Source organism: Elephas maximus, chromosome 4, assembly GCF_024166365.1.
Source record: "Elephas maximus indicus isolate mEleMax1 chromosome 4, mEleMax1 primary haplotype, whole genome shotgun sequence".
Classification (NCBI taxonomy): Eukaryota; Metazoa; Chordata; class Mammalia; order Proboscidea; family Elephantidae; genus Elephas; species Elephas maximus.
The window spans coordinates 117,168,742-117,190,891 of NC_064822.1; the positions used below are offsets into that span (position 1 = coordinate 117,168,742).

Genomic DNA, 22,150 nt, shown 5'->3' on the forward strand with positions numbered 1-22,150 from the left:
CACCGACAGATCACCTCTCAGCCCCCCCTCCCCCTCCCTGCGCCTCTGAGAGGAGACGTGTCCTTCTTTTTCCAGCTTTCACAGGCTGGGCCCGAGGGGGTGCGGATGCGGGTAGCAGGTGCAGCTGCTCTGGGTACCAGGTTCCAGGGGAGCGGGAGCCAATTCCTTCCCAGAAGCCCCGTCATGCTCTGGCGGGCCTTCCCACCCCTCTCCTCTGTCCAGCAGTCCAGCTGCCTTCACCCCTTTTCTCCTCAACCTCCACTGGACCCGCCCAGAAAGGGGAATGAGGATCTCTCGCCTGCAGGCGCCTGCACCCCTAAATCTCCTCCAGGAAGTCGGTGGGGAACAGCCCCACCTTGCGGCCTGTGTAGACCTTGACGTAGCCACCAGCTTCGTCTCCTTTCTGCACCACGATCTGGGGGATTAAAGGGAGTAGAAGAATCAAGGGGAAAAAGTAGGAGAGTAGGGTAGTACAGGGGTCTGGAGGCCCATCTTAGTCTCATTAATGGGTTAAGATCTCCAAGGAGTGTGGAGCAATTCAGGTCTGCGGATGGGTTGAGGCACCAGAGATATACCTGGTCCTTCTTGAGAGTGATCTGCCCTATCTCGCGGTTCCCCACAAAGGATCTCGTTACACGGTGTACCCGCTCTCCAGCACGGACCCGAATGATGAAGTTTGGAGGGAAAAATCCGACCTTCTCCCCGATTTTCCCCTAGGGGAGATGGTAGGGAGAATCAATTTCTCAAGTAATAGGTTCTAAGTACACAACTCATGTCCTTCCCTGGCCCCAGCCATTTCTTACCCGCCACCACTCCTCATTGGAGTCATCAATGACTGTGATCTTCTCTCCAGGCCTGGGAGAGGAAGGGAGGGGCCTGAGATTGAGGGCCTCACTCACATTCCGGATCCCAGCTCCTCCAGCCCCAACAGGCTCCAAGCCCTGAGCTCCCTTTCCCTTTTCCATAAGGACCCCAGCCCTTCCCTCTCCCCTGTCCACTTTCCAGTACCCCCCTCCTCTCAAAGCCTCTCACGGGAAATCCAGATCATCCTTCTCCAGGGCTTTGAACCGATAGAGAGCCACAAAATAGTGAGACTGCTGGAAACCAGGCTGCTTGTGCTAGGAGTGAGAGGGGATGATGAGTTTCAGCGTGCCTCTACCCCACACTGGAGGGTGGGAGGCCAAGGCAGGGGCATTCTCTAGACACATTACATTCCAATTCTCTTCCAGGTCCCTGAACTGAGAGGAGTTATATCCTGTGTGTCTGTGTGGTTGAAAGGACAGGTCAAGAGTGACGGGAACCCTAGAGATTTAAGTGTGAGCTTCTGCTGAGGCTCTGAGTAGTGTCAGACCTGGGTAGGGGAGAGGACTGGGGTCCTTGCAGGGAGGAAGGATTCTCACTTTCTCATCAGGTGTCTTCTTCTCAGCCTTCTTATCCCCTTCAGGGTTTCCTGGGATGGAAAACACCAAGAAATTGTTTCTGGCTTTTAGAGGGCTGCCCTCATTCTCTTACCCTTCTAATGAAGGGCTTTCTTTCATTTCCATGACTGGCCTGCCTTTTCCCCCTCCATCCCATGCCACAGCTGAGCCCCTGACCCTACTCCACTTCTATGGATAGAAGTGGGTGACACTCACCAGCCTGTGGTTTTCCTTCCTCTGATCTGGCAGACTCTGGCTCCTCCTCCATCATGGCTGCTAGAGGCTGCAGGGAGCACCAGAGTTAGGGAGATAGGGTCTTGGGAACCCATGCTTGCCCTGGCTCTCCAGTCAAGCCAGAAAACTACAGAATATGATCTCAGGGTTGGAAGGAGCCTTGGAGGAGATACCTAGTTCAACATCCTGCCTAATGAAGAGGCTTCCTCTAAAACAAACTGGAAGGTGGGTCACTCACATTGTGCTTGAATGTGGCTAATGACAAGGAGCTCACTACCTTACAAAGCAACCCATGCAATTTTGGGACAATTCCTATATTAAGCCTATGTCAATCTCCCTGTAACTTTTAGTTATTGGTCCTTACTTGACCCCTAGAGCAATATAGATCTGAGGACAATATAGATCTGAGGATAGCTGATATGAGTCTTCAAACCACCTCCTGTGATCCAGAGTCCAGATCCTTTGCTATACAGTCTAAGAGAGTAAGAGAAAAACTGACAGCACAGTTTTTATAATTCTCTTAGGAGAAAAGAACCCAAGAGTTTGCTAGCCTTTCTGTAAGCAGCCAAATCATACTGCTAGTGCCTAATAAGGCATAGTCCACTCCACAAAAATCCCTAATCTGCCCCAACCTCCATATCAACTACTTTAAGGCCAGATTTCTAATTCTGTTTTTATGCAGTTTTTTTTTTTTTTTTTTTTTTTTTTAATCTAAGACACAGATCTGTACATTTCTGCTTACAAAATTTCAAATTATTAGTTTTGGCCCATTCTTCTGGTCTATAAGATCTTTGAGTATATTATTCAGTATATTATTCCCAGTTTTCTAGTTCCCACAAACTTAATGACTTACCACTTATATTTGTGTCAGTGAGAAGAATGTCCATAGGTGAGGACCAACAACCAAGCCATGCTATAAGGCATCAGAAATCTCCTTCTAGCTGGACACTCCCTAAAGGACCAGGACCCTTTGAGAATTGTCTTTTAATCAGTTATAGGAAATCATCTAACCACCATCCACATTAGTCTATCCTGGCTGTCCAAAAAGATATACCCTGTCAAAGTCCTTGCTGAACTGGCACGCACTAAGTCTATGGCATTACCAATCTAGTAACCGTATTACAAAAGGAAATGAGGCTGGCCTTTGCTACTAGTTTTGTGCCTCAGTTTCTTCATCTCTAAGATTACCTTCACAAATCCTTGCACAGCTCTAGAATTCTGATTACTTGGCATGGCAAGTTCCCATCCTCAAATCTAAAAGCTCAGCTCTTGCCTGTCACCCAGTAATGCCAGGGGCCCGAGGCCTAGCTTTCAGGTGGTTATAGTGATTAATCTGAACATTCCAGAAGGGAGTTCATAACCTAAGAGACCCACAATGAACTAACTGCATGCAAAAATTTGTTATGTGCGATTTTAGGGGAAGAGGACCCATAGCTTCTGTTATTTTTCCAGAAGTGGGACATGATCTGCTCCATGTGGTCTCTGTGAAGAACCTCAGTGTGGAAGGTATACTGCTCTCACATTTTTCTTATCTGCCTGTCCCTTTTTCCGTTCCTTGTTTGCCATGATCACCCCAGTGCGAAGGGTTTCAAACACAGGGTCATTTCGATTAGCAGCAGCTAGTGGGAAAGGGAGAAGAAAGAAGGAAGACATTACTGTGGAGGCAAAGAAAGGCTTGGAGGAAAGAGAGACGTCCTAAGGAAGGGGGAGGTGGGATTGAGTAGCTAGATACCCATGGGGCAGTGGAGGAGGATTAGGGAAGGTCTAGCTGGGCAATACCTGGATCACCTATCTATAAACCTGTTGCTGTCAAGTGGATTCTGACTCACAGCGACCCTACAGGGCAGAATAGAACTGCCTCATAGGGTTTCCAAGGAGTGGCTGGTGAATTTGAACTGGGGACCTTTTGGCTAGCAGCCGAAACTCTTAACCGCTGTGCCACCAGGGCTCTAAAAACATCACTGGAAATGTAATGGAAAAAAATTTTTTTACCAAAACTCCTTCCAGGCAGAGCATAATAGAGGCTGACAAATTTTTAAGTTGCTTGGAAGTTGGGGCATGCTCAAATAATCACTGTTCTCCTAAGGAGAGTGGGTCCTTTAATAGCTGGCTTTTGCTCTGCTTAGTGGCACATGCAAGCTGGGGTGCTAGTACCAATGGGTTCTTCTTTTTCACCCATGGTCCTCACAGAGTTCAGCCTCTACTCCAAATAAGTGCTGAACAAATTATCAAGGATTAAGTTTTCAAAGGTTGCCAAGTTATGAATCTGTCCAAGATGCCAACTGCTTTTGGTCTGGCCCTGAATTTGGCATGACTCTGTAACAAGGATGAGAACAGTCCAGACACTTTGCTCTTCCTTAGAAATGATTTTGCATATGAAGAGCACAGATTTTTAATCAAGCAGATAGATTTCAGTTTTGGCTCTGCCTCTTGCTAGTTGTGTGTTGCCTTAGTTAAGTCTCATCTTCAGCTATAAAACAAGGGAAATAATATTGGCTCTATCCAAAATGGCTAAGAATATTAGGTTGAGAAAGAACCATGGGAAATAGAATCTGTTTTGGAATTTGGCTTCCAAAGCTAAAGATGGTACTGAAACTACCTCAACACTTGCCCATTCCCTCAGGTCCCATATGGGGCACTTACAAAGATCTTTGACACAAGCGTACTGCTGGTTGCTGTACAGTGGGGAGCTATAGGCCCGACGGAAACCAGGTGGCTGTAAGATGGGATAGGAGGAAGCATTAGAGATAGCCAAGTAGGACCCAGAGTCCCATCTCTCCCACTGTGTGTTCACCCCTTCTTAGAGTAAGAGATGGGCTGAAAAAGTAAGAAAATGAATGGGATGACTTGAGGGGCTGGCAAGGGTTGGCTGGCAACATGTCCCCTCCCTTCCGCCTTCTTTCCCCCCAAAGCCAACTCACGATCTTGCCGAAGCACCTCTGCATCTCCACATAGGGCTGGCAATGCTCATGGATGTTGGTTTTGCAGTTTTTACAGCGAAGCCCAAATTTGTTGTTGACTTGGGAGAGGGGGGAGAACATTTGGGTGAGGTTCCTGATTTCCCTTTCCTTCTGCACCACTGCTGCTACTCTAGCTCTTGGGGTCCCTTTTCTGTCTGGGACCTTACACTCTCCCAGTCTCTAAATAGTATTTTCTTAAAGCCAAACACTGGCACAGCCTGTCTGCTATATAAATACTCATCTCCTAAACTCTCTCCCCCATCCCCTGCCTTCAACATCGCTCTCTCTTCACTTCCCTTCATGACTCACGCACAATCATCCGGGCACAGACATCACAGAACTTGGGCTTCTTGAAGAAATGATCCTTGAATTTGTGAGGCTTATCGTTGACAAGCTTAGGAGGTTCTGGGGGTGGCTCCTCCTCCTCCTCCTCTTCCTCCTCCTCTTCCTCATAGATGTAGTAGATGGGCCCACCCCCAGCTCCCACTGCCTCCCCATTGGCCTGGGACTCCAGGGGAGGCTCCATCTCCTTTGTCCCTGTAGACCCCTTCCTGAACAACTGCTTCAGCCGCTGTAGCTGAGGGAGGGAAGGAAATCCAATGTTAAAATAACTGTCACCCTGTCTAGAGTAGGTAAGGCTAAAGCTGATTGGCTATTTTCTAGTCCCCATGCCCCAGGATTAGGGGGTATGAGGGTTGCAGGTACTGGCTGGCATTCTAACAATAAGTCACATACAAGTGACATCAATTTAGACACTTTTCTTCAAGGGCTGTCATGGCTTCCCAGTTTCCCACACCCAATAGTCAGAGGCCCAGACTCACCCCTCTTTGCCGAGTCTCTGCTGGGAAGGAGGGCTTAGGGGACTCCAGCACCTCCTTTTCTGTCATCCTGCAAGAGGTTGGACCCCACTATGAAATCTAATCCCTAACTGCCATTCTTCTCTCCCTTATTCCTGTCCCTTGCAGTAGGATGGTCCTTGAAGGCGAGGCCTTGGGAGAAATTTGGTTAAATTCACAGGGTTTATGAACAAAAACTGCCACGGAGGTCCAGAGAAAAGCCAGGGAAACCAAAGAGCTTCTCAACTGAAACCAATACCCATCCTTCTACCTTGAGAGGCAACCCAAGTTTACAGCCCTAACAGTGTTCAAGGCTGCGTGGTTTGGGGATTTTTCTACGGGCACTTTGTTTCTTCTGTGAGGCTGTGGGCAAGAGAGATGTGACTTGATTTCCCAGATTCTCTCTCTTCAAGAGGTTTAAGGTGTGTGTCCAAGTGCATGCATAGAGTAATGGGCTGGGGACACTATCCCTATCTCCTTTTTGAGCCCTGGGGGCCTCTTGCCTAGTTCTATCCCAGCCTGCCTCAGGCCTCAGCTATTTTAAGTTTTCAGAGTAATATGAGCCTTTCCTTCCCTTACTACTCCATTCCGTTGACCTCACCCCACCCGCCCTCCAATCCTAGCTCTAGTTCTGGAGTGTAATAATAATAATTCCTCATAAACTACTCATAGACAAGGGGAGAAATGAAGCTGAACAGACTAAGGATTGGTGAAGCTGGGGTGAGTAGTCCTCGAAATGGAAAGAAGATGAAGAGGTAACTTACATTTGGGGATTCCCTAAGCCAGTCCACAGTTTGGGGATGGAAGAAGGATCCCCTGGGGCCTTGGTAGTAGTGCTGGGGGAGGATCGGTCTTCTTCCCTGGGGGCTGAGCCCCCCCAGTACCCTCCCCGTACTCACACCGGCTACCCAGACGGTATTTGTAGACCTCCTAGCCTCTCTCCTTGGTGTCAGAGCTGAAATGACAAGGCTGGAGGAAAGTGGACAGCTGAATAACACAGCTGACACAGAGAAATTAGACACGAGGAGGTCTGGGGCAGGGCTGGACCCTAACCCCTCCCATCCCCCAGAGCTACTGTTCCCTGACTGTCTATGGTGAGCAGGCCAGTACTGGCTAAATTCAGGGATTGAGGGGCTGTTTCTGTTCATGCTACACACCCACTTGAGGGGATTTTAGGTGACTGAAGGTGAAGTCGAGATGAATTACTGACAGGATTCTCCAATCCATTTCCCAAGGTCCAAACACCTCCCCAATTCTATTCTTCTCAAGGGCCTACTTTAGGAAATACAGACTTCAATTTCTCAGCCTAACTCTAAACCTTTAGGAAGGAAAGGGCTGAGAACTGGGAAAGAGAAGATCATTTGACTCCTCAGAGCTCTCCTATCAGCTAGACTAGACTGCTTTCTTATTCATAGGTAGTTGGTGGGTACCCTGCTCTATCCTGTAAGGGAGTGAAGAATCTGTAGTACTGCTTTGTTCCCTCCAGCTGCACCCAGAGACTTTTTTTTTTTTTGTAATTAAAACTGTGTCCTCAGGATACAGGGAACCTTACCAAAATACCCAAACCAAACCCATCATCATCGAGTTAATTCTGACTCACAGCGACCCTATAAGACAGAGCAGAACTGCCTCACGGGGTTTCCAAGGAGCAGCTGGTGAATTCGAACTCTTGGCCTTTTGGTTAGCAGCTGAGCTCTTAACCACTGTGCCACCAGGGTTCCAAAGGGAACCTTAAGGGCTCTAAAAAAGACAGGCTAAGACTTCCATCTGAGGGGCACCAAGGGAGTGCAGGACTGACAACCAGGTAGGGATGGTCTAGTTAACAGTGGACAGAAGGCTCTAGCTGCACACAGGAAGTTTTGATCATCTGTAAATAACACCCCCTTTCCCCTGAGAAACTCCTGGGGGTAGAATGGGCATGTCTCACACTTCCTACTAAATCAATTTGACTCCTTGGTTCCATTTGCCTCCTCTGATACCCCAGTATCTGAACTGATGGGCCAATGAGTTAGCTAGCATTTGTATCTCACAAGGATGTGGCCTTCTCCTATTCTTTGGGCTGTGACATGGCTGGAAGAAGAGACACTCCCACCTCAGAGGAGAAAAATTTACAGGTGGCAATGTAGTGCTGCATTATCCCTTGTATCTGTAAGAAATAGAGGATTAGGTTGGAGGTAGGGTCAGACAAGCTTCAGAGGAGCCTGCCTAGAGATACTGCTACCCAAGAGATTTCCAGGGCAATGTACTCTGCCATTTCCACCCACTGCTCTTTTTTCTCTCTCTCAGGGGTGGGTGGCTGCTACTGGTTCTGCGGCTACAAGCTCTGTAATCGCCCTGGCCTGACTGGCCGTGGAACAACAGCGCCAACTCTGAGAAGCCCCAGATACAGGAAAGGCTCCATCTTGCAGAAGGAATTACATCTGCTCTTCTTCTTTCTTCAGATGCATAGAGATGGCTGAGCACAACTGGATAACAGAGCATCCTGGCACTGCAAGTTCAGCTGATACAGCTTTTATTACAAGAAGCATCCATTTCTGTAGGACCCAATCCTCTAGACGTAGGATTAAAGAAAAACTCAAGTACTCCATCCCTAAAGGGGTTTTCAGAAGATTAGATAGGACAGGATATGAGGCCAACATCTGAAGCCAGTACTGGGCCGAACACCCTGCTGCCCTGCCCCAGCTCAGCCATGAGGGCCTTAAATGATATTACAGAATTAACAGGCCGGAAGGAAACTCAGAGGTCACCTTGTCAGTCCAAGTCTCTTATTTTACTAATAAGGACACACAGTGGTCTGGAGTTGAGTTGGGAGAGCCCAGAATCAAGGCTCCATTAGAAACCCAGCCATGGGCAGGGAGAAGGGCGGGGGTGGGAGGGGGAGGAACAGTCTTAGGAAGACATATGTGCATATGTTTAGGGACAGCCACCCGAACCCACATCAAACAGCTGTGGGGCTCTACTTACCCAGGACCTCCAACCCCTACCCACACCAGGACGGCAAGAGAAAAACGGGGACTGACGTCCAGTAACAGAAGATTTTTTTTATATTTAAAAACCAAACCAACCTCCCCTCAAGTAACCCCCAAACAAAAAAACCAGATTAAATAAAATTTACAGTGAATATACCCAGCAAACATCTGTATGTGCAATTAAATACTGTGTCTGTTACTGCGGCACGAACCTCAAACAAACAATATACAAGTGTTCCGGGAGTGGGAGGAGGTCCAAGTTTTAACTCTGTGGGGTTTGTGGAGACAAGATAGGGGGAATGAAAGGAAGGGGAAATCAATTTCGTTTTTCTTAATTCTGTCCATATAAATATACTCATAAAGACCAAAAAAGAAAATGGAGCTTGGGATGTTAAGGAAATAGGAGAACAGGGGAGTGTGGGATCCTCCTAATTCTACCTGGCCAAAAAACATGAAAGAAATTAATTTCATGGTGGGAGAAGAGATAAAAAAAATGATAGAAGAGGATGGGAAGGAGAGGGAAGCAGAGAGGAGCCAACCAAGGAAAAAGGACCATGGCAGGGGAGTCCAGTGCCAGTGTATCTTTTTCCATCTTTGTCCCTATAGTCTTAGGCTCCAGTTTAGCATGTTTCCCTACTTTGTGCCTCTGTCCATGGTCTGTCAGAATCCCTCGACCCCCTCCACCCTGACCCCACCCCTACTGTGCTGGTCCCTTCCCCTTCTCCGCTCATTGGGAGCTGGCTCGCTCCAGGATCCTCAGGTCATAGTTCTTTTTGGCCACTCGAAGTTTGAAGCGACTCACGGAGTTGTTGAGACGAAGGGAGGCATTTTGGGCAGCCAGCGGGCTCGGGAACACAGCCACGATGGTGTACAAGGCAGCGAGGTCCGCGTGGCGGCCATTCTCAGCAGTCCCACCGTTATCCCCCCCGCCCCCGCTGGGCAGCCCCTGAGCATCCTTGAGCCACTGGATCTTGGCGCCAGACATGGCCAGCTGAGTGAAGAGTTTGTCCGCCTCAGTACGGGTGATGCCCTCAGGGAGATCTGTCACCTCCAGCACCCGCCCTAGGACTGGAAGGGGAGGAGAGAGGACATAGCTGTGAGACACAAGTTAGTCACCTGGCAGAGAGTATTCAGCTAACCGAATCCGAATACCATGTCCTCAAAAGTCCAGCCTTTCCCACTTAGTTCTTTCCTCCCCTTTCCCCAAATCGACACAATTCCCCACCATTTAGACTCTGATCAGTGCCACCAGGAGAAAACGATGAACTTTTTCTCCTAGCCCAGAGATGTAGGCTGGGAATCAGAATTCCAGACTTATGATCTGGGGTCTTCTTCAGCTCTCTCACAGGGTACTGATACTGTGAAAGTTAAATGTGGTTTTTACTTGTGTTCTTTAACAAAGTCAATGAGGCAATCTGATACATGTTCCATAGTTCCCTTTCTACTCTGGCTGGCCCAAATAGATTCTTCCTTCTTATCATTTACGAAAGTCAGTTTCCCTTCCTTCTCTTGTTTAGCAAACTGCTTCCAAAAGAGAGATCTTATATGCCTAGTATGGAAGACCTGTAGGAGGAGAATTACTCTCCCATACCCTCTATCAATCTTCTCCTTAATTGGGTATAGGGCTACCAAAAGTAGAGGTCCTAGATTAGGATCAGGACTGCTCTCAGAAGACTCCTGGCTAGTTACAGTCTCAGTGGCCCCATCGGTGTGTTCTTCTCAATTTTTACCACTATGTTCCCCAGGACCTGGGATTACTTGGTAAGGGGAACTGAGACACCTTACTTCTCCTTGTTCTTGAACACAAAAGGTTCCCATTTCCACTCCCCATCCTAAGCTGGGTTTCCTACCCGCCCAGGGCTGCTGATGCAGGGTTGAGGGTGGGGTGGGGTGGGGTGGGGATGGGCATGGGCATCTTCTCAGGGGATTCAGCATCCTATCACTCACCAACATCTGCTGTCCCCAGGTCAGTAGAGGCAGATTTGAGTGCTTGTCTCTTGCCCCGGTTTCCATGCTTCAATCCACTCTGTCCCTTCAACATTCAAAAGATAATTTTCACTTCAGGTAAACAACATCGACTGCCTTCTATCCCCATGTCTGCCTGAGAGATTGAGCAGTCATCAGCACCCAGCCCTGATGGCCCCACCCCACCAGGCAGTCAGACTGGCCAGGTTAGGCCCACTGGGAAGCAAAGAGCCCTTCCCTCTTGGCACTGGAATGAGTGACAAGAATGAGTACGGGAGTAGGGTAAGGCCCTTTAGCCCCTCCCATTTTGTCCATTCTCTCTGTTGGGTCACTTGTCTACCAAGCTGGTTGAGGCAGGTGGCTCAGACATAGTGTCCAAATGAGAAGGTGGGTCTGACGGCCCTAAGGCTGAGTGGGAGGGGATGGTGGACACTCTTACCTGGTGCACTGTGTAAGTCGACTGGCCATGGAGCAAGGGAGGGCAGATGGACAGATTGTACTGTAATGGCTGGCCCAGGAGGGAGTAGCGCCCATCACCTGGGGAGTAAGAGCAAGTGATTTTCTAGGAGTTTGAGCTTCACGGTATAAATTTTATGAGACTTCAGGGGGTTTGGGAGATGGACAGCAACAATGCATACTATTCCTACCTCTTCTATGATGGTAGTGTATATGTGACTAATTTAAGAGTTGTTTCTCTTCCTAAACCCCTTGGATCTCACAGACAAATGGGACTATTGGGTTCCCTTACCCTTGAAGAAAGCCTCTGCCTATGGTAGACAAAAGGCCCTGTTGAAATGATCAGGCAGGAAACCTACAGACCCTTACACATACGTTTTATCTCTTAACTAGATTCTCCCCACCTCTAAACCCAGGGCTCAAATTTCTGACTCACATGAGGGGTAATAAAATATAGTGAAAAACAGCAGAGACTTGGAGCCAGGCTGCTTAGGTTCATATCCTGGCTCTGTTACTGGTAATGTGATGTTGGACAGTTTTCCCTCATTAGTGTTGTTGGGAAGGTCAAACAAATACATATAAGCACTTACAGCAATGTCTGGCACATATTAAGCACCATAAGCATTAGCTATTATTATTGATAAAATTACATTTCAAAGCACTTTTAAGTTTTCAAGCCATATTCTCATCTTGTTTTTAGATTGCTTGTGATAGCCAAGACAGAAGGCAGGTAAGATTATTCCCAAAAATTACATGTAAGATTTATATGTAATTAACCCCATGTTATGGATTAGGAAACTGAGATTTGGTTCCAAGTACTTTGCTCAATATTGCAAAATTAGTGAATGGCAGAACTAGAACCTGAACTCAATCTCTTTTAACCCAAATCTAGTGTTCCCTCTTCTAAAACCATACTGGTTCCACTTTCCCAGCCCTCAGACTCAGCACTGATGGGTTAAACTCTTTTCATTCATAAGAAGGTTCCGTGAACTTCTTTTCCCTGGCTCATAGTCACCAACTCTACTTGACGGTGAATACCCTGGAGTAAGTTAACTAGGAGCAGCACTAGAGAACGGTGGGTGTCCTTACGGTGGGTGTCCTTAGTCTGAATAGGAATGTTAATTTCCTGAAGTTTCCTGAATGGAAAGGAAAAGTTAGCTCCCAGAATTGGACCAGCCACACTGATTCCCTGCCTCTTACTACCCTCCAGTTCTCCCCACTTAGGAGTGGGATGTGAAGGGTGAATTCTACAGCAGTTAGCCCTAATCTAACCCCTTACCCTGTGCTGCACCCCCGGGCCGGGGGAACTGTGTAAGGACAGGCAGGGGACTGAGTCCTGTGCAGACGCTGCTGAGGCTGGTGACAGGAGAGGGTGCTGGGGACTGGGTAGGAGATGTGACAGGGCTGCTGCTCATCTGTGTGGTGGCCTGTGGAAGAGAAGAGTGCATGTCACATAAACACCAAGTATTAGCCTCTATGGCTTAGCTTAAAACTCACATCCCTCAGGAAATAAATCTATCTGGTGAAGTGAGACTGCTCCTTCAAACTGCCCCCTTAGTTCCTTGACAAACAACTTGTATTATTTTAATGCCTAATTTTTCACACACTGTTTTAAGTATTCTCTGAGCAATTTCAGGTGTGTGTCCTATCTGGCACCTTAGGTCTTAGATTTCCTGAAAGAGGATGCATGCTTGTATTTCTTGTGTTTCTCCTGCAAAAGTGCCCAGGGAAAGACATGTAAAGTGGCTGCTCAGTCAATGGCAAAGACTGCTCCCTGGGAAGAATCCTTGCCTAGATGGGGCGGGGCTGCAGGACTCACCTGGGGACTACTTTCAGGATTGTACAGGTCTCCAGGCTTCTGCCCCCGCTGGTCTACACTGTAATATTTACAGTGACTCCACTGGACCATGGATGGGTTCTGGGGGGCCTGGGGTCCATTAGGGACATTCAGCTGCATGACCACCACACCTGGCCCAGAAGGTGACACTCCTGAGTGGCAGGAAAAAAGCAGTTGGTTGTGAATTCACACCGTATTTTGGCCTTCCAGCCAGTCCTGAGTGGGAAAGCCAGTAAACTGTGTCCTGCCAGGAATCTGATATGGTTGCTGATTCAGCTTCTAACTCTTTCTCCCCAAACCTGTGGAGGCTTGGGGGGAGGTAGGAATTCCAGATACCAGTGCTTTCCTGGTCTTCACCTGGTGAGGGGTACTTTGGTATGCTTGGTAGAACACTACTCCATTTTGAGTTGGGTATTACCAAATGTTCAAGTGAGATTGCTCAGATGTGTGAACATGACACAGGCCTCAGTCTGGGCTTAGCTGGCCTAAGTGTGACACTCGCAGGCTTTCCTGGTAATGGCTGGAGATAAGTCAGTGATCTCTGGGGGTTCTGGAGAAGATGTAGCTTCACTAAGCCAGACTAACAAAGTATTTCTTGGTCAAGGGTGGAGTTGGGGAACATTCCAAGCAGAGAAAATGGCATGGAGATGTATGTCATATTCAAGAAATGACAAATAATTCAAGGTGCTAGGACACAGGGGCTATGTAGAGGAAGTATTCGGAGATGAGATGTATTTATTTCTTGACTTGACAAGCATTTATGGAACATTTACTATGTGCCAGTAATGCTGGACACTGGGTATAGAACAAACAAACCTGGTCCTTGCCCTCATGGGATGGACAGTCTATTAGGGAGACAGACATTAAACAAATAGTTGGTGTCAGAATTTGAACTTCATCCTGTATGTGTTGGGAAGAGGACTTGCGCTTTGACGAGCTAACTCAAGTGGCTGAATGTAGGATGGCTGAAGGGAGGGAGAGGCTGGATGCAGGAAGACTGGTTAGAAAGCTACAGAAACAGAATGAAAATGAGGAGGTTCTGAATTAGGGCACTAGCAGCAGGAATGGAGTGGAAGAGTTGGATCCACTACTCTGAAGACTACACTGACAGGTTCAGGTGACTGACTGGATGTGTCCCGGAAGTTTTAGATGGGCAACTATGGATGCCATATCTTCTCACAGGGTGGGGGAAGGAAAGGGACAATGAAGAGGAACATTAAGTCCTGAATCTTCCTCACGGTGAAAAGCAAGGGAAGAGGTCAGGGAGCAGCAGTTCGGCAGAGAGTCCCTGCTGGGAGGGATGGGCAGGAGCTCTGCTTCGCCACAGGGGATTGTCCAGAGTGATGGTTTGCTCCTGACCTCCCAGGCCATATTCCCACTGAGGGACAGGGTGGGTTCATACGTGTGATGGTACAGAGATAAGGCCTGGGGATTGTTTGCTCGAAAAACTGCTGCAATGCTGCTGTTTTCATCGTGCAGTGCTCTGGGGCTGCTGCAGCCACCATCACATTGCTTCCTCTGATAGGAAATGTTGTAGCCTCTGCCCCGGGTACCAGTTATGCCGGGAAGTCAGCGTGATTGCTTTTCTCAGGTAGCGTTGGTCAAAGGAGGAGAAATGGTGGGAGGTCTGAAAGAGGCTCAGGAGACACAGCATCTGTCACATCTCATTCACCAGTCAATCTGTGACCCTCACCCTCTAGGGTTCACCTAATCAGAGAGCACAGATACTCAGAGAGACAGGTTCGCATCTCCCCATCCCCTGCCAAGAGGATGGGGAGATGCGAACCTGTCTCTCTGAGTATCTGTGCTCTTCAGCACAGTGTGTAGAAGGGCCACAGGAAAACGGCAGTTGTGCCGCGTTATGGACTGCCCCCTTACTATTGTTGCTTTGGGCATTTTATTTCCCCATCCTAAAAGCCCCACCTGCTCCAACATCCTCTACCAACAAAACTGCAACTGACCTTATTCTAACACCTCATTGCTACCTGAGGGGCTGGGCCAAAAATACTCACGTCTACAGCTTTTCTGCAAGGCAGCTCATAACCTGAGCCCAATGCCCTGGGCCAGGAAAGGTGGTGGATGGGGGTGGGTGGATATATGTGAGTACGCAGGATGTGGGCATAAGCAAGGCAGTGGAAGCTCTTTCTAATACCAACACGTAACCGTAAGAGGTTATTAGGGGGCTCAAGGAGTGCGGGGAGAACAAAGTCCTCATTATTTTCTCTGATCCTAACAAAAACAAAGCCAGGGTTCTCAGTAGCAGCCTCTGTCCTGCGCTCTTCCCCACACTGAGTCCTCCCCCGCTGGCCTGGAGCATTGTTCCTTTATTCAGCTGAGGACACAGAGCACCACTCGGCTGATGAGCTGATTTTTATGCTTCTCTTCCTCCAGCCAAAAGCAGGTGGCATCCGTTAGGAGCTGAACTGTCGCTACTTCTTAATAGATGTGGCAATAAAAAAAACCCAAAAAACCAAACAAACCACTGCCCAGTGACAGCACTTACATATAATCAGATTGGGGGAAGGAGTCAGGTTTAGGGGGGCGGGATGGGAAAGGGAAGAAGGGGGTTGAATAAGGAAATCAATTTCGGCTTGATATCTCTGAAAGGAGAGGGGACGTGTGAATGGCTTTTTAAGTGGCATCATTAAACCTGGGCAGAAAGGTCGACTGGGCAGGGCAAACCGCATAAATACAAACAGATGACATTTATGTCTGGCAGAACTGTTTTCCGTTTTTCTTACTTTTTTTTTTTTAATCACTGAGGTAGAACACTGGTAGGCTCCTTTCTTACCACCAGAGATCAAATCTATAGAAGGAAATGTCCACAAAAATAAAATCCATAGGCATCTTTCCCAAATTACAGGATAGGATCCAATAATATCTTGGGGTCTTTTTCTTTGTTTTTGGTGGGGGAGGGGGTGTCTTCAAGGAATGGGATAAAGAGTCTCAGCTTTGGAAACTCCTCAGCTACAAAACGAGTCAGTAAGTTTGTGAGAGGCTATTTCTGTATGCATCTCCCTCCATGCTGTGTCACTGTGAGGGGGGAGTCTGTGTGTAGTTATCACTGCCATTTCACGTCTGTGTGCACCTTCTCCAAACAGGGATCCCTCTAGAAACCTCAAAGGACCTGACTGCAAGCCATCATTTTAGTGGAAAGAAAAGTGATTCCTGGGGTTACAGTTATGTCTAATATCAAAGTGGAGGAATTAAGGTCCACGCCTGGGGGGAACTGCGTAACTACAAAAATGTATTAATAAACTGGAACAGTTGTTCCAGGAACAGCCAATCCTAATCCCTGCCTTTATTTTTGGAAAAGTGACCATGTTGCTATATAGGAGGAGGGCGGGTAACTGTCCTCTGAAGGTGACGGAGGAGCCCTTGTGGGCTATGCCTGCCTTCTATCCTCTCACTGAAGGGTAAGCTGAAAGGAAGGCAGAAGCAGCACTTGGTTTTCTACTTCCACTTCCTCTTAGATTTCCATGAGCAGGGAGTAAAGACTTTTAAAAATCAATGGGCTGATGAATATGGCCTTAGGCCATGTGGGTAGAAAAGTACAAGGGGCCAGTCAAAAGCCTAGGCTCAATCAGAGTAGCTAGGAAGAAGAGATATTACTGAAAAAATTCCAAAGAAGCAAGAAAAACAGAGGGTTTTCTCCATTCCTGCTGATTTGGGAAGAACCTAGATTATCTCCTTCCAATCCCAACACAGATCTCTAGAGCTGCTAACTTGCAGAACAATGGCTATTTTAGTAACCCAGTACTAGGTCCAGAATAGGTAATGAAAAATTCTTTTCACTTGGTTTGTTGCTGATTCAAAGATACTGTTCTGGAATATGAAGAGGAATAACCACAGAAAGACCCAATACATATAATGACATACCACTGAGAACACGCACAAAAATGCACATACAAGTATACCCATATGCACACGCGCACACTTATTTTAACAAGAGAGAAAATGCCCTCCAGTACCAAGCACCACCACAGGCTACAGTGGTTCTCAGAGCTGGTTTCTACAATTTCCATACCCCACTGGGAATTTCAAGGCCAAATGCCCCTGGCAGACACTAGGAAAAAAAGCTAGAGAAACCAATAATGTAATAAAGGGTAAGGGCTGTTGAATTTAAACCTCTCAGCATTTGGCCTGTAAGAAGACTGAAGTAATTACTCCTTGAAGGTAAGAACTGATCATGTTTTATGAGCAAGATTAATTCTGGAATCCCCTCCATAGCATCTAATGTTGCAAGGGTGCAAAAAATCTTAAATGAAAAATATTCCATTTCTAAATGGGAAAAACTGGCAAAATACCTCCTTCTTACCAGAAGAGGGCACTATGACATCCACACAGTAAGAGTGGATTGGGATAGCTGGAGGCTAAATTAAGGCTTCCTCCCTTCCAGAGCCCCTGTAGATTCTTTAACTGCAGCGCCCTGCTATATGGGGCGGGGGTTGTGAATGGGAAACAAGCAAGGGCAGCTGTACTTGGTATGTTGAGGAGTTGTTGGCAAAGGCAGACAGTGAGAGGCTGCATGGCATAAGCCTATTCACCTGTGGTGGCTGGCCCCTCCAAAGAGAGCCTTGAGCTATTTAACACGATATCCATTTATTACCCACTGGAAGGAAAGGAATAGAGTGCAGAAGCCTGTGGAAAACTTGTAATTGAGGATGCAGCATAAAACACAGAAAGTCAAAAGATCCAAGTTAAAGTTTTAGGGCTATGACCTCCGGCAAGTCATTTAACCTGGGTCTTAAATTTCCTCAAGAAACTGTGGTGAAGATAACAATGTCACAATGTACGTGAGCACACACTAAAAACTGCTAAACAAACCTAAGATATGACTTAAAAAACATTTTATCAGTCTCCTTCACACTTTAAAGAGAAAAGAAAAGCTGTCTATCGGAAGAACAAGTGTAGGAGACAGACAGAGGTAGGCACTGCATTTCCCAAAGGCATGTGAGGGTAAGGCTGGATTTGGCAAAAAAATGGAAATGAGGAAACCAATCAGAGATGTAGCTTTGGCATCTCTGAATATACTAGCCAAGACTTTGCTCTCTCCTAGTGATGGGGGTCAGTCAGGGACAGGCCAATCAATTCCTGCACTCTCTCTGTCCTTCCCAACTCTGAAGCACAAGCCCTTCAGCAGCATTTTGCTCTTGCCAGTGGCCAACCCCCCCGTCTTCATCCTCTTACCTGAGTACTGCTGTGGCATCTGTGGCGGACTGCAGGGAGAGGGAGACTGAGGGATCTGGTACTGCTCAGAGCCAGGAGGTTGCAGAAACCCCACAGAAGGGCTGGGGAGACGGAGAAGAGAGGAATGGTGAGGCAGCAGAGGGAGGAACAGCTCCTGGCAAACAGCTGCTGCTTCCCAGGCCTCCCCCATGGGAGGCAGAGGCAGCTCCAAGCCATTCACAGACCAATTTGCCATGCAATTTCTAAAATCACTCATCGGTTCAAAGTTAATTATATATATTTGTACTCGATCATCTTTCAATTAGAAAGCTGCTTATCAGTGCTACAGATGGAATGTTAGCGACACATGCCCTTCCCAACAGTGTGGAAAAACCAGACACATACACGGGCAATACATGCACATACACACAGACTCTAAGAAACACAACAGAAACACAGGCAAAGACTGTTACAGACATATATAGCCCTTGAGATGGGTAAAAAGAAGTAAGGAGATTTGTGATTTCAGGTATATACACGACGGCAAACACAGTCACCTAAAGATGAACGGGAGAAAAAAGGCACAAAGCCCTAGACAATATGGAGACATACATACAAAAACACAAGAGATAAATACACATACATTGAAAGACAGACACACAGAAATACAGTTAGGCCCAGACTTGAGTTCTAGTCCCAGCTCTGCTGCTAACTAGCTAAGAAATTTGGGTAAATTTCTTATCATCCCTAGCTGGAATTTCTTCATTTATAAAACAAGAGAAAGAAAGAAAACGAGGAGAGTTGACTAGATTATTTCTAAGATGCCTTCTACCTCTAAAATTCTATCAGCTATGACCTATACTCAGATATAAACAAACATATAGATACACCATATGAGAGTCTCCAACAGACACAAAGGTACACAGAAAACTGTACATATGTATACTCCAAAATTGCTTCTCTTAATGATGAACAGTCTCTGTCTCATAGTTCCGGGCCCCATTAGTTTGAAAAACAAAAAATGAGGAAATTGTGAAAACTGTCTCCGAAGATTGCATTTTTTTCTGCTGATGAGCTCTTAATTCAAATACAAATCAAGAAGGAGAAAAGCAGAATGAACTCCTCATGTTCTGCCTGCTTTAGGGCACCACTAGGATCTTTACTCCTGCCTTTCTTAGGCCAGCGGACACAAAACCATGGCCCAACAGTTGCTGAATGAAGGCCTATGAGAGATGAGTCCCCACTCTCTGGGAGTCCTCACCTCGTACCATTCTGCTGAGCCGGTGGGATCACGCTGTAGTACACTGGCACGCCCCCTTGCACAGATTGGCTCACAGGGACCAGCAAGGGTTGCTGGAAAGGTGGCTGGACCACATTTTGCGAGTCATTACCCACTGGGACCTGGGCAGAGAAGAGAATGACTACTGTATTCCCAACTGAGCTCATTGAGAGAACAGCCTAGTCATCACTAGCCTAGGCACTACAGCTTCCTTCCCTGCCTCTTAGAGACCCCTTCTGTTTTCCCCATCTGCTTGAAGGAAATGCTTACAGAGCTATTTCCATTCCCCCACTTCTCCAAACAACCCTTGGGCATCTGACATAGAGGAAGGAGCCTGATTTCTTTTAGACTCTACTTTCCTGGGCATATACGCATTTCCACAGCTGTATAAAGACCAAACAATTTAAATAAAGATTTCTCTCAGACTCTCTCAGGGAAAAGAGTCTAAAAATTCTAGGGGAAAGTGGACAATATCTTAGTATTGGAATTGCCAGTCTGGAAGACTCTGGGGAGCTGTCTTCCCTTTCTTCTCCCCAGGGCCTGGGTGACCTTGTCCGACTCAGAATGCACCCACTTGGTAAGACGGCAGTGGAGTGTACTGAACCACCAGGCCTTGCATCTGGCCCCCTATGCTGCTCCTCTGGTTGCTGAGCAGGCCCTGGTTCTGTGGCTGCTGGACCCCAATCATGCCTTGGTAAGCCGCCTGCTGCTGGGTAGGCATCATGGGCTGTAAACCTAGGATGGGCGAGGCAGAGAAGACATTAGAACAGTCTCAACAACGTTAAGAGGTCACACTGTATCAGTAATTTCCCTCCTCCATTCTGTCTACCTTTTCTTTTTCTGGAAATTCTTCTTTTGGACCTAATCATTTCTGTATTTTTTTTTTTCTTTTCTTTTTTGGATGGTGAAGGTAATTCTATTTCCCCCCTTCCCTCTTTATTGCCTTCTTACACCAGAAGTTCCTCTTACCAGGCTGCTGGGATGGCTGAGGCAGCTGTTGACCACGTTGGGGGCTGTAGGCCACCGAGTGAGAGAGAGGTCGATATTGCTGGTTGGAGTTAGGATACTGTCCAGGAGGATAGTAAGAAACCTGGATCTTTGGTGAAAGGGAAGAGATGTATGAGGGTCCCTCAAGTTTAGCCCCAACATCTCCACACCATTAAATGAATCAGAGTTGATAACCAGAAATCTCAAATAGAGATATCTGGACCTGAAATTGCAGGATTAGTATATACGTTTGAACGAGAAAAGGAAAGACTTCTATTGTATAGAAAGAAGACCTGGCTAGAATGACAACTCTCAAGTGCGAGGTGGGGAAAGGTATCCCCTCTGGTCTGTCTAAACTAGAGGACAAAATGAATTAGTGATTTAAACAGGGGACCTGAGCTGCTTACCTGTTGAGGGGGCTGCATGTAGCCCTGGGGTGGCAGGACTTGCTGAGTAGGTGGTGCGTGGCTAGAGGTGGAATAGCTGGAAGTGGGGAGGGGCTGTCCCGTGGAAGCCATGATGAAGCTAGTCTGCTGAGGGTGCTGGGAGATAAGTGGAGGCTGGAACAGAGCTGAAGATGGGTCAGCTGCTTCAGTAGAACCTTGGCGGCTAAGGCTCATTTGTCCAAAGGGATTGCTGAGGTCATCTGCCTGTTGACAGAAAGGGGGACTTAAGGACTGAGGCCATATCAAGCGTCATCTCTTTGGTTTCAACACAGACAGACAAGACAGCAACAGCAACCTTCTCTAGAGGCTTACTTACATCAATTTGGGACAGTCCTGCCTCTGTGCACCTGAGGGGCGCTTTTTAGCCCTAAACCTGTCATGTGGTACTTTAAACCGTTGTAAAGTGAAGAGCTGTTTGAAGCCCAACTCCAGAGCCAGTCTCTCTACCACATATGAGATAACAATGGCTACCCTGATTATGATCTGTATTAGGGTTACTCGTGGGGAGGTGGGAGAAATGACACAACTGCTATATATAGAAAAAACAGGACTAGCTAGTAGGTTAGAGAAAAAGATCCTAAGTCTTTCCATTTTCTGTCTTTCTTATACCCCCAATCATACAAAGGGCACCTACATTGCTATTAAGTCCTGTTTTATAATAAAGGTGACACCTTGAGTCGATTATGAGTAGGTAGGTTCCTGTGGCTCCCCAGCTCTTCCTATGTAGGGGAAAGACTGCTGGGTTCCCACTCCTGCTGCTTATCTCCTTACTTCCCCTTCAGATCATTTCCACCTCTGTTCTCCGACACTAGCCTAGAGTTCTCCAGCCCTTTAGAAACCACTTCCAATTCTCACCTCCGAAAGGAGGCCAAGGTGAGTGGCTGAGCTGGAGGGCGAGACTGACTGGCCAGTCTGTAATTGCCTTCTCTCTCGGCCCTCTTCCCTACGCAGCAAGAGTAATGGTGTTCCATCTCTCACTTGTGTAGTGATAAGCTTAGGGTTTGCTAGCTTTCTCTTCCTTTCTGCTCTCTGGACAGTAATTGACACATACACATACATGAACACACACCACAACCACACCAGAGCAGGAATCTTTTGCAAAAGAAACTAGTAAAAGCCAAAAGGCAATACTTTCTTATAGTTTCACTCAATTTTCACTCTGAAAATCTTCATGTTATGCTACCTTACTGGACAGGAATAGATGACAAAAGGACTGAATCGCAGATTATTTTGAGGTCCACACTCCAGGACTTTTCAGAATAGAGATAAGAAGTGGGAAAGGAAAGACAGTATTCTAATGAAAAACCAGAGAGATGTGATTAACACAAGATAAAAAATCACGGCTCCTATAACCATGATGGAAGTTATCAACTCCCAGGCAAATCAGATCTTAAAAGAATTTGTAGTCACGGTATAAATCAACTTAAACAGCACATACTATACAGTGAGTAAGAATATTTTTTTTTTATAATTTTTATTGAGCCTTAAGTGAACGTTTACAAATCAAGTCAGTCTGTCACATATAAGCTTATATACACCTTACTCCATACTCCCACTTACTCTCCCCCTAATGAGTCAGCCCTTCCAGTCTCTC

The 22,150-nt window shown here is 47.0% G+C and overlaps 2 protein-coding genes across 26 annotated transcripts in view; both read right to left on the reverse strand.

The window, feature by feature from the left end:
- STAC3 (SH3 and cysteine rich domain 3) lies at positions 1-8,265 on the reverse strand. Of its 5 annotated transcripts, XM_049883668.1 has the most exons (11): positions 5,434-8,265; positions 4,922-5,189; positions 4,574-4,671; positions 4,296-4,368; positions 3,174-3,271; positions 1,635-1,701; positions 1,401-1,450; positions 1,033-1,118; positions 804-855; positions 576-713; positions 1-415 (listed from the first exon to the last, which is right to left on the reverse strand). In XM_049883668.1, exons 1-11 carry the CDS (start codon positions 5,497-5,499, stop codon positions 317-319), a joined length of 1,095 nt encoding a protein of 364 aa, XP_049739625.1. In that variant the 5' UTR covers positions 5,500-8,265; the 3' UTR covers positions 1-316. The 5 variants fall into 5 exon arrangements, with proteins under 5 accessions (XP_049739625.1, XP_049739623.1, XP_049739620.1 ...); XM_049883666.1 differs by having other exon boundaries at positions 4,922-8,265; XM_049883663.1 differs by having other exon boundaries at positions 1-713; positions 4,922-8,265.
- Positions 8,266-8,452: 187 nt separating this feature from the next.
- The window catches only part of R3HDM2 (R3H domain containing 2), a 177,987-nt gene continuing 164,289 nt past the window's right edge, over positions 8,453-22,150 (reverse strand). For 7 of the 21 annotated variants that reach the window (XM_049883649.1, XM_049883652.1, XM_049883653.1 and 4 more), the window contains 10 exons: positions 20,518-20,760; positions 20,093-20,219; positions 19,698-19,858; positions 19,106-19,245; positions 17,866-17,966; positions 12,658-12,827; positions 12,118-12,265; positions 10,822-10,919; positions 10,365-10,449; positions 8,454-9,485 (listed from right to left, as the gene is read on the reverse strand). In XM_049883649.1, the coding sequence (XP_049739606.1) occupies positions 9,145-9,485; positions 10,365-10,449; positions 10,822-10,919; positions 12,118-12,265; positions 12,658-12,827; positions 17,866-17,966; positions 19,106-19,245; positions 19,698-19,858; positions 20,093-20,219; positions 20,518-20,760 (1,614 nt within the window). In that variant the 3' untranslated portion in view covers positions 8,454-9,144. Of the gene's footprint in view, positions 9,486-10,364; positions 10,450-10,821; positions 10,920-12,117; positions 12,266-12,657; positions 12,828-17,865; positions 17,967-19,105; positions 19,246-19,697; positions 19,859-20,092; positions 20,220-20,517; positions 20,761-22,150 lie in introns of all 21 variants that reach the window. The other 14 variants (XM_049883642.1, XM_049883658.1, XM_049883660.1 and 11 more) reach the window with 6 other exon arrangements.

What these genes read in the sequence shown, in the direction of transcription:
- STAC3 (XM_049883663.1), bottom strand. Translation starts at nt 5,138, where the DNA reads ATGGAGCCTCCCCTGGAGTCCCAGGCCAATGGGGAGGCAGTGGGAGCT. An exon ending in AGAGGTGCTTCGGCAAGATC is followed by an intron (nt 4,369 to 4,573) that starts GTGAGTTGGCTT and finishes CCCATCTTACAG; the next exon opens with CCACCTGGTTTCCGTCGGGC. An exon ending in AAGGATGATCTGGATTTCCC is followed by an intron (nt 856 to 1,032) that starts GTGAGAGGCTTT and finishes TTCCTCTCCCAG; the next exon opens with GCCTGGAGAGAAGATCACAG.